This window comes from Tetrao urogallus, assembly GCF_951394365.1.
Source record: "Tetrao urogallus genome assembly, chromosome: 14".
NCBI lineage: Eukaryota > Metazoa > Chordata > Aves > Galliformes > Phasianidae > Tetrao > Tetrao urogallus.
In genome coordinates, this window is record NC_136827.1 from 16,610,091 (window position 1) to 16,621,916 (window position 11,826).

General features: G+C 44.0%; 1 protein-coding gene across 4 annotated transcripts; it reads right to left on the minus strand.

The window, feature by feature from the left end:
• Nucleotides 1-246: 246 nt before the first annotated feature.
• Nucleotides 247-8,158, minus strand: ZCCHC10 (zinc finger CCHC-type containing 10; the record flags this gene model as incomplete). Of its 4 annotated transcripts, XM_079542493.1 has the most annotated exons (4): nucleotides 247-511; nucleotides 3,498-3,539; nucleotides 5,935-6,096; nucleotides 8,099-8,158. In XM_079542493.1, 4 exons carry the CDS (start codon nucleotides 8,137-8,139, stop codon nucleotides 247-249), a joined length of 510 nt encoding a protein of 169 aa, XP_079398619.1. The 4 variants fall into 4 exon arrangements, with proteins under 4 accessions (XP_079398619.1, XP_079398617.1, XP_079398616.1 ...); XM_079542491.1 differs by lacking the exon at nucleotides 5,935-6,096 and having other exon boundaries at nucleotides 8,099-8,139; XM_079542490.1 differs by lacking the exon at nucleotides 3,498-3,539 and having other exon boundaries at nucleotides 8,099-8,139.
• Nucleotides 8,159-11,826: the final 3,668 nt, after the last annotated feature.

Here is an 11,826-nt window from a genome sequence, read left to right on the forward strand (position 1 = left end):
TATAAACAAATCTGATGATAGACTTTTAAACTAAAAAAGATTTCCCATAAAATGATAAACCTCAAAAATACTCTTTCAGTAAGTTTCACGTGCCATTTAATACCTTTCATGTCCTATGAACGACACAGAACATTTAGAGAGTTTTAGCAGAAGAAATGTTGACCATTGAAACTGTTTGGCAACCACGTGCTCAAAACCTCTTTGAAGAATGTTATAATTCACTCAGAAGCAGTTCTTCCCTGTTCATTATTTCTTCTTCTTTTTCTTTGGTGGCTCATCATCAGAGCTACTGTCTGTGCTGCTACTGCTACTGCTGGAGGAACTGGAATCTGATTCAAACTCCGAAGATGAGGAAGTACTACTCGAGGATGGAGAAGAGGAGGATGTGGAGGAGCTCTCATCACTGTCACTATCAGAAGAAGAAGAGGTAGAAGAATCATCACTGTCAGATGAGGAATCACTAGCTGAACTGTCACTGCTGCTGCTGCTGGAACTTGTTACACTTTTAGATCTGAAAGAAAACAAATACATAGATGAGCACAGTTCTGCCCTTTATACTCTGCTGTAATCCAAAGATCGATTAATTGCTCTGAACATTTCCAGGCCTGACAATTTAAGAATCTTCCCTCCCTCCTTGTCCTCCTCCCAGCTCCTGCCTTTATTCTGAAAGAACAAATTTTGGCTATTTGAGCAACAGCAGAATGACACCACGTGTGTGAAGTAAGTTGGCCCATACAACATCAAAGCAAATGCAGGACTACAGGGAAAAAAGGTAAGTTTGAAAGTTGGCAAGGCTTTTAGGAACATCTAGTGACTTCACTGGCCTACCTCAACACAAGAACAAAGTTGCAGAAAAAGCATGAATGTGCTGTACTGCTAAAGCTTCAGGCAGAAATTAACAAAGACTGGATGCCCAGAACTGTAATAACAAGAGACATTTTGGCTATGTAAGTGTTGGTGGAAATTTCATCAGTGATTTCACAGATGTCAGAATTGTGCTCAATGGAAACTGTTCCTAGATTACTCCTGACAAAAGGAGCCAAACTTTCTGCAATTACACAGTGCTTATGTTTGCAGGGTAGGACAGAAGGTGTGGAAACAGTCCAGGATAAAGACATTAGGAACACTGGAAAGTGGGTTTGTGCATGCTCTGCAACTTCATTTATTCTCCCCCCATTTGTAGCCCTTCCAGTAAGACAGCTGTTCTCAAGATCAAGGTCTGTAACGCAACGTAAACAAACCACTGAAGTTTTTGTAATACATCTGCCATCTCTTATCTCTCTTCCTCTGTGCAGATGTAATGGCTGTTTATTAAAAAAATCCCTAAGGTCTGGTTAAATACAGACTTTTTGCTGATGTAAAACTAGTCGCTAAATGAGAGAGAACGGGACCATTTTAAACTGACCTTTGGCAGCTCCACACAAACTCTCTGTCTAAACAGCTTCACTGAATTTCAGACCCATTTATATGGGCAAGAACCTGACAAAGGATTCACCTATTCTAAAATTCACCTATTTTCTCTTGTCCTAATTAGGTGATGTAACATCCTCGATGCTAACCATCGGTAGATTCCAGATTTGTGGGTACACCACTGGAAAAGCACAACATTTCTCCAGCATCCATTCACCTCACAAGCTCGTAAGTGTTAATAAACTCGTGAGTTTCCACGCACAAATCATGGAACAACTGCTGCATTTTGTAATGCATGTTATCATTCTTCTCAGACTTTATCCTTCCTAATTCCACCTAAATCATCTAACAACCTCCAGTGATTTTAACACGCTACTTAAATGAGACCTGCAACGTGGAGCACAGTTACCTGGATGTTTACGGCTGTGTGCCCTGAAGGAACGAGTGAATTAGGACAAGTTTCACCCTTTAGACAGTTAGAGTTGTTTGTGATTCATAAAAAAAAGCCCTCCACGAAGGGGGCTTTCAATTACCAAATGAAGGATGCCACACAGCAACGATGAAGCCAACACAGAAGCCAACTCTGTGCCACCTGATGTTACAGCATTGTACAATGGCAGTTTTGCCCATTCCTGCTTTTCTGGTTAAGCCTGTAGCTTTGTGCTGCTATCAGAACACACACACACACTGTGTCAAGGCTTTGTGCTCTCTGCCAGAACCCACTACTCTGGCTTTTTTCTTTTTATTCTGGAACCTGCATATTTAATGGCAATGCTTTGCTGAATTTTCTGCATTTAATTTTTCCTGGATCACAACAAAGAGACAGAAATCCCACATTATCTCAAAAGGAATTTATATTGCTGGATTTCATACTTGCATCAAAACAGGACACCAATTGGAAGAGCACAGAAGTTTTAGGGGGAAAAAATGGCTGAACAACTTCCTACCACAAATCCTTCTGCTCCTTTTTAAATCTGGCAGCAGTTCAGGGCTCAAATGCTCTGAAATACAGAATGCCAAATAGAGCACTGCAGCACACGAGAAAGCTGAGGAAGGAAGAATTAAGAACTCCGTTGTTTAGAAATCGGTTGGATTTATGACCTCACCATTTCCAGGTAATTCCAGCAATAAATGGACCCTCCTGATAAAGAGCCCCTCAGCAATCCTGAGCAGCACCTCAGTTCTGCTGTCAAGTAATCCGATAAAGCCAGAAGGAACAACAGCTTCATATAAAGGCATGTTTTTAAAAGCTGCTGAGAACAACTGGCACACAAAGCAAAAGGCTTCTTCTCAAAAACCTCCTGAAATTGGCTTTAGATCAGATTTAGAGATAGAGGACAGGCTACGAAATGCAAAGAGACAAGGAGGTGATTATTGTAGACGTGCCCCATGTGTCAGACTAATGCTCAGCTGCACTGCAGCAGGGCTCAAGCTGCTCCTGAAAGGGCTCTGCTAATAGAGATTGCAGTGGATTCCCAAGCTAGCATTACCATGGATTTAAAGGAGGAAGAACGTCCTAAGAATTTCTGGCTCAAATTACTATTTCTTTTCCAGGAGTGAAGAGGAACGGGAGGTGGGGTGGGAACAGAATATTTACCTCCCTGATTTTTTATTATTATTATTATTTTTAAGATACTTATTTCATTCTTTAAACAAAGCTTCAGAGAGACAGCTGTTAAGAAAAGGGGATGCAAACAACAGAAGAGCAAGACAGATAGGTGGAACAATACCTACTAGAAACAGTGTGTTACTCTTGCACATTTAACTACCTGATGAACTTTGAGGCAAAAACAAGATTTCTACTAAAGCAAAATCACAAGAGATAAAAGAGTCAGTATGAAAAAAAAGAAACAGAAAACAGAAGACAAAAAATTTAAGAGTTTTTGGACAGGGAAGAATAGAAATTCTCCCAAGTATCTGCTGTACAAACATCTGTAACGAGGCTAAAAGCAGCAGCAGCAAAGTCAGCATTCACAATTTTGCCTTTCAGTTTCCATACACAGCCCTCCCAAACTGCCTGCTGCAACACCCAAGTGCAAGATCCCACACTCAAATAGCTGCACATCTTGCCATCATTACCCACATACCTTTTTTTCTTGGTCTTCCTTTCTGCAGTACTTTCTCCAGTGCTGATTAGGGGGGAAAAAACAATGCCTTTAGTTAATGCATAGGAAAAGGAAATATTTAGCAGCACAATAGAGCTGAGTTCAGTATCAATGAACTGCTGTCTCACTGGCAGAGAGTTGTGCTGCCCAAAACTCATTCAGGATGCATTTTCAATCATTTTTCAAACTAGAAGGAATGTCCACAAACCCAGGACAGGGGAGGGAAAAAAAAAAAAGCAATAAAAAAAAAAAAAAAAAGCAATTCATCTGTAATTTCCTGTGTAAGTATGCTTTATCCTTTACTCTTCTCTTTGTACTGCACAGACAGCATCTTGGGACAGGAAAAGCAGAGGGGATAAGGATACAGAGAGGTCCTGTGCAGCCACATTTCACAATAACTGAATTGACTGAAACAAAGGATTAGAAGATGAAATTAGTCTGCAACTTTCATCACATTTCTCACAGGCACAAAAGGCACAGAACAACCTGTTTCTACTGACCCTACCAGCAACCTGTCTTTCATATTCCCATATATTCATACACTCACAGAAGGCTTTAGTAGCAAATACCACAGGACAAAGTTTCTTTTAACAGTCTATTTTAAGAGGTTCCCACCAGTCATCAAGTTCAGATTTTTTCTTCCCCTCCAAACATTTCAGTTAAATTTACCAGTTGCATCCTTTTCACACCTGACTGTCAGAACACAGCATGTAACTTAGCCTGGAATTGAATTAAACTGATTAACGTCATTCCTCATCATGTATTTACAAGGTACTTAATGCACCTCTGACACATAAGGAGGTTGTCTGTTCCTTCCCAAAGGAGGATACCTTTTCCTCAGCTGAAATTATTATTGAAAGCCATCTTAAGCGCACAGAACAGAAAGCACGTGAATTGGAAGAGCTGCTAATACTTTATATTTAGAAATACTTTATATTTAGAAATCAGAAAGCAGTATTTGTTGAGAAAGACTCCAGAGAAGGGCAGGAACAAGAAAACATTAAGCATAAGCTATGTTATTTCAACAGAAGTTCACTCAGTGCCATTTGCACGCTAGCAAAATGAAATTTGGCACATTTGTGTTTTCATACAACCACTGTGAAAATATCACAGTTATTACACGAGGAGTTTTCCACACCCTCACAAAATCCTGTAGGCAAGAAGAAAATTCATTAAACTCCAAACTGAACCAAGTTTGAATCTCTCCTGTATCTCTGCATGTTATAAACATTCCCATTACGAAGGCTGTAGAACCCTACCACAGGCTGCCAGGTCCCAGAGCCACCGTGAGCACACAGTCACACTCTGAAGCACCGTTAGGACTGAGGCAGGCTGCAGTGGCACAGCTCTGTGCCTCCCTCTGAGCTTTAACCCTCACATGAATCCAGGAGTTTGCTTCCCTAAGAAACTACACAAAAAAGTGGTTGATCCGCTGCAGATCAAACAAAGCTGCTCCGCTACACCTGGTTATTTTCCCCGAGGCACCACGCTGTGTTTGCAGAGCCATAAATAAAACTGCAGCATCCTGGTTTCAGTTCAAAGTGGCAGCAGTCCTCCAAAACGCCTCGAAAGGAAGCGAGTTTTAGATCCTAGGCACTTAGGCTCTAGGAGTGCTTATCTGCACTACTAGAGGATTAAAATTGCTTCATGGTTACTCACTGGATCAGAAGTTATTTCAAAATCAAATGTTTTATAGTACTCTTAACACAAGACAACTCCCAGTTCAGTCAGTATTTCAGCACTGCAATTTACGTTCCTGTCTCAGCTGAAACAGCCAATGAGGTCAAATCAGATCACTCTGACAGAGGTCACCACCTATCCTCTTCTTAGCAAGATAACAGAGCTCTTTCATAACTCACATCCTGGTAGCACTGGTGACCTATGGTCAAAACACTGAGCTGCACGAGGTGGCGACAAGGAGGCATGTCTTCAGGTTCTCAGGACCAATACACAACTTAGTGGGAGGTCTTCACACTGCAAGGAACACAGGACTGAGAACCCAATAACCTACGGCTCATCTGTTTGAACCATTATGTACTTAACAGTGGACCTTTGCCACCTGTAGGAACAGTTTAACAACAAAACTAAGCAGAAGTTAAAGAACCGCTTCTAGACATCTTCAGCTCCACACCAACCTGCTTGGCCAAGCACACAAAGATATGAAACTGAGCTACTCAGGAGTCAGCATTTCACTAAAAAAGTCTCCAACTATTTTAACTTCAGCACGCTTTATTTTTTGCCTCAGATGCATTCTGAGTGTACCTCCCCCACCCAGCACACACTATGGCTTTAAAACTGAACAAGTATCACAGAGTGCAGATGAAAGGACAAAAGAAAACCTAGGGCACCACCTTTCCCACGCTCACACCAAATTACCTCTTCGTTAATAAGCTGAACATTCTCATTCTGTCAGTCTTACCTTTGTTGCAGCAGTAGTTGCTTTTCTTTTTCTTTCAGAATTTTTGCTAACTGAGCTGTCCTTGAAGGTCTGTGCAGGTATTTTCTCTTCCCCGTGCACTCATACGTCCAATGTCCAAACTCTAAACATTTCTGACATCTTACGTGCTGCTTGTTTGCCTCCCTACAAAAATGCAGAATTATTTAAGTGACCGATCCCACATCTGCCTGTTTTACCTATTGAAAAAATACGCATTTTCTTTAGCACAGCCTTCACAACACACATCACTACGGTTAAAGCAGGCTGATGTCCATGGGTGCTTTTGAATCAGAACAAGAACAGTAACATCAAATACACACAGAACTTTGGCAAACATGCTACTGCAGTTACCAAGCTACTCTCATACCAACTATTTATGGAAGGAGAAAGATGCTTTTCCTCTATTCCAGAGCTTCAGCTTAAGCCTGCTTCTGGTTAAAGCAGCAAATGCTGAACTGGGACACTGGCTGTCCGTACAGTGATGAATTGCAGCTCAATTTCTTTTCTCACTTGTACACACTTCTGGAAGTCTACTTTGCACTCCTCAGTTTCACACCCTGGTATTTATCACCCAACTGCCAAGCGCTTCCAAATTCACTCAAAGCAGCCAGGATCTGAGCAAGTGAAGCAGAGCTGCTCCCAGCTGCAGCTTATCTGAATTTCCCTACGATCTATTAAAGCCTGACAGAAGATTTATTGTAAGAATGATCAGATTCTTATTCACTTTCTGCAGTATAAATCAACCAAACATCAGAACCACAAGTGGGCATTCTACAACTGCATTTCAGTTTTTAGAGATAAATTTGATCACTTTTAGCAGAAAACTAAGAAAAATTTGTGTATTCAGATTTTAGCATTTGCTCCACGATTCTAAAGCTTTATTTAAGTTTTATTTATTTATTTTAAAGAACAGCTGCTTTTGTATCTTCTCACAGATACACTCCTGCTTTACAAATAAGGACACTCATAGAGCACTCAAGTGACTGACTTGAGGCCATACCATAAACTACTTCTAGAGCCAGTGAGCTTTATGAGAACTGCTGTAATTTATTTCTGCCCTTGTATCATGTTTTCAGCACCAAATGACTCGTTTTTCAAGGCCAGGACACCTAAAACAAGGCCTGCAGAACAGTTAGCTTTGTCTCGTCTGGGACTTCTGGCTTTGCCACCACAGTGGCACATAAGCAGAACCAGGAAAGCCTCTCTGCTTCATCAACAGAGATGGTGTCACAAGCCAGGCCAGACCTGACTCCACAGGAGTAGAAGTTCAAAGCAGCAGTAACACAACTCCATATTTCTTGGGCTTTAACAAGGCTCACGTGACTAAGGCAGAGAATCCCATGCAAGCTAAAATAAGATCGAGCCCTAAAAGCAACGCAATTACCAGGAAACAGATCAAAAGAGCTCAGCAAAAACAGGGCTATAAATACCATCCCAACACCAACACGTGTTAATGGAAAGCACGAGATTAAGGTAATCATTTAACACAGATCAGTGACTCCTGCCTGAAAGCAAAGACTGGCAGATGCACAAATCAGTATAAACCTAGCAGGCATATGAAGACTTCAGAAGCGTTGAAATCAAGCAATGACTTCTTACAACTTAAAAGAGCAAGTATTGCAAAAGCGCTTTGAATTCCCAGTTACTTTCCTGCGGAAAATAGAAAATAAGTTACGGTACACAATGACAAAGGAACGGAAAGCAATAATGTCACAAATCCTTCCACCACCGTAATTCTCTGAAATTCAACATGAATCAGTTCTGCCGGACAGAGCCAACGAGTTTTTACCGAGAGCAGCTCCAGCTCGTTTCTGCTCTCTGCGGTCCCGCACAGTCGCGGAGTGCGACCAAACCTCCGACCTGCGGCACTACGCACAGAGACACAGAGACACAGAGACACAGAGACACAGAGACACAGAGACACAGAGACACAGAGACACAGAGACACAGAGACACAGAGACACAGAGACACAGAGACACAGAGACACAGAGACACAGAGACACAGAGCCCCGCGGCCCGGCCCACCACCCCGCGCCTCGCACGGCGAGCTGCGCCCAACAGCCGGGGATCACCAAGCCTCGGCCGCTCTCCTCCCGCTCGCCCGCCCAGCTCGGCCCGGCCCGGCCCGCCGCCCGCCGCACTCACGCCTGTCTCCGAGCGATGAGGCGATGCATGGGAGTCGCCATCTTCGCGGCCGGGAAGCGAGGCGCGCCGCGCTGCATGCCGGGCCGGCGCTTCCCATTGGGGGAGGAGGAGCGGCCGCCACAGAAAGGAAGTCCTCCCGCGGGCAGAGGGGGCGCCCTGCGGCAGGGAGGCGCGCTGCTCGGCCCGTCTCTCCTGCTTCGCCGTTGCCGTGGCAGCGATGGGTGGAGATGTGCGGGAAGTCTGTGGCGCCGCTGGAGGCGGCGGGCGCTGGTCAGGAGGGTGTTGATCGCGCGCGGAGCTTCGCCTTTACTCGTTCAGTCGAATAAGCCAACGCGGCCTCTTGCTGCGGCTTCACATCAGCATGAAGGTACGTCGCGAGTTGGGAGGAGGGCGTAACATCTCTGGTCGTAGCATGAACGCTCCAAAGAAGTGCTGGGAAGGGCTGGATTTCAGAAGAGGGAAAGTGAACCTGTGTCACTCCTCAGGTGTTGCTCCTCGGTAATTTTAAGCTGGTCTTTTTTTTCGTTGCCCCACGCTCTCAAAACTCCTCGGTTCCCGAAAGGCTCGTTTCTGCTGCAGGCGCAGTGTGTAACCACGGCTCAGCAATCCCTGAACCATCACCGGCCTTGCAGGCACTGCAGGTGCAGCCCATGGGGACCAGAGCTGTCCAGTGCTTGATTGTGAGGAGACACAGCTCAGATGTAGGAATCCAAAGGCACGTTGTTTTCCCCACATCACTAAGCCCAACACAGAAGCCCTCAGCGATGCCAGCAGCTCCCTGTGCTTCCATCACCTCCTCGCAGGCTGTGGCACAGCAGAGCTCCGAGGACAGAAGAGGAGCAGCATTCTGGCAGCGCACACCTGGGGCTCTGCGGGCAGCAGCCCTTACACTGAGCGCAGGGAAGCACTGCGGCTTCATCTGTTTGCCTTATCAGAAGTCATTGTTATCTCCTGGGCTCTGTTTTAAAATATCTTAAATCTCCTTACAAAAATCCTCAAGAAAATACACTTTTTAATGCTGGCTAGGGATTGCGCCTGCTGGGAGCACTTTCTGTCCAGCTGTTCTCAATATTCACTCTGAAGTGTCCTGTCACAGGGGCAGCTAGTGGGCAATAAGCAGGTATTCCATTAGACTCTTATGTTTATTTGAGTGCATGAACTCTTACGGATTCTCAGTAGGTTAGTAGCAGCTGAAATGTCAGTATTATGTCTGGTACATTATAAATGTGGCAGTTTGGCCTCAGTACTGAAGCCTGGATGTATCTCACTTTTAATGGAGAAAGTCTGACAGAAGCATTTCCTATTTTAGGACTGATGTATTTTTAATAATCCATGCTTTATAATGAATTCCTGATCCTTTTTTATTTCAGTATCACTTAAAATCTTGGAGTACATTACGCACCGATAACACTGTCTGCTCTAAGCTTAACAACACTGGGTGCTCCTGGCATCTGCTCTAAGCTTAACAGCACTGGGTGCTGTGGATCTCTCCTCGTGTTACTGCAGCAGAACTACAGTTCCCTAAGTTTGCCAGTACAGCAAGGTTTCTGATGTCATATGCCAGAATACTCAGTGAGCATATGGGCTTTTCCTTACACAGGAAAACTGGATTGCTTTTGCTTACTAAAGCAATCCACTAAAAATCCTTCTATTCTAGGAGTTTGGAAGCGTATTTGTGCCTTTCAGAGCTTGAAGTCTCTTTGGAGCAATGCTTCAGGGTCATTCCCGTCACTCAGAGGGAACCCACCACAGCACCCACGAACACACCCAGCTCCCCCCCAGACTAAATGTGCAGAGTCATTGCATGGTACTCGGCTCCTTGGCAAGTGGGACATTTCCCTGCTGTTCAGTGAACTGAGTGTAAGCATAAATTCTGCCTTTGCACATTTGGTTGCTATTTAAAGTCACAGTATCACTCATCAGGGAAATTACTTTCCAAAATGTGCCCCTCTCTATACAGGAAAGGGAGGAGATCTACAACAGTGCAGGAAAAAAAGCTGGGATAGTGATGAAGCTTCTGTGGCGCAGACACTGAGCTGCCTTTTCATGGTATCAAGATCACTCCTGCCAAGCCTCAATTCAAGTTAGTTTTCATTGGGTCTGCTATTGTAAAAATGCATTGGAAGGAGTAATGTGTCCCAAAAATCTGTTATCTAACTGGAAGTCCAGCCACGGTTCACACTGAAAGAAAAATTAAAAATCAGCTTTATTATTACTCTTAAGGCTCTTAAATTAGATTATTTCTGATCTTAACTGTAGATACCAACAGGAGGAAGTACTGGCTAGCTACAGATGAAATACTTAAAGGAGAAAAAGTCAGTATTCCTATTTAGAAAATTCTGTAGCAGTGGATATTGGACACGTGCCATTTTCAATACACTTTTCTATATTTTTAATGCTCCCAATCCATTCTGTGTGGGATTTGGGGCTCATCCCCTTCCCCGAGGCAGCAGGGCCGGTGCAGTACTGCTATGGGGAAGTTTTGTCCTCACAGCACCTCTGTAAGCGTGAGCAGTGGGGCTGCTCCAGCCTATAGCACGGCGCCGTATTTTTAGATCCTCAGCTCACATTTCAGTGAACATGAAGTATCTTTGTGTGTCAACAGACCCAAAATGTCTCCCAATGGAGCGTGAAGCACGTCGACGTAGCAGGGACGTAATCTGGGCAGTTTGTGGAAGCTTACGTCATTAAATCTATCACTGGAATGTGTTTGATGTACAGCAAATTCAGATGTTTTTCTTTCCTGGGAAGTCATAGTGTGCAAGGGAGCTGGGATGGCAAGGAGGGAAGGGCTGGTACCTGGGCAAGACATGAATTAGGGAACTTTCAGTTTAGCTTGTTGAAGGTCTTCATGGAGAAATAAGGCCTGAGCTTGTACCCAGCCACTGTCCTTCATCTGTCAGTGAGGAGCCCATGGGACCAAGCCCTGGCTTTGTGGGCAGCCCAAGCACAGGAGCTGTGGAGGAGGACAGAACGGCGGAGCCCACCTGCAGACTGTCAGCTTTTTGTATGCTCAGGGATTGAGAAGCTCCTGGAGGCGCCCTGCTGGGAGGTGCCGCAGGCTCCAGTTATTGGGGAACCATTGCACAGGATCCCATCTACACTTCTGTGTCATCTCTAAAGCTGTTTTCTTCCTCCCACCTCTCTGTAGAAGGCTTCCCAAAGCTCTATTGCTTCAGTTAATCCAAGATCCCCATAATTTCTGAGTTAAATTTGCTAGCGATCTGTTTGTCCATTAATTATTGTCAGCTGTTCTTTAAATTAGTAATTTTCCATCTCCAGTATACTGATGGGCAGTGATAGCATCACGTCTTGTGTTCATTTTACAGCATAAGATCAATCTCCATCTGTAATACCGCAATACAGGCTGCCCTGATGTACTCATTTCTAGCATTAAGAAATATATGCAAAGCCCTGACCTAGCCTTAATTATACAGCTGTGATATCTCTGTAGCAGGCAACATTGGGAGCAAATAATTGCCTCAGGAAAGACTTGTGTATTCTTCAGACTTACATGGTGTTTGTTTACCACTTTCCATTATTATTTGTGTCCATTTTTTGTCTTTTTTCCTCTTTGCTTCTGTTTTGCTTCTTTGGGACAATTTCAGTTGATTGCTTGAGGTTTGGTGGGCAGTTATCTAGCCCTGATACTTCAATACCCACAATGGCTGAATTAATAAACACATGAAATCTAATTATCTGTTAAGCTTGAAGGAAAACTATGGAAA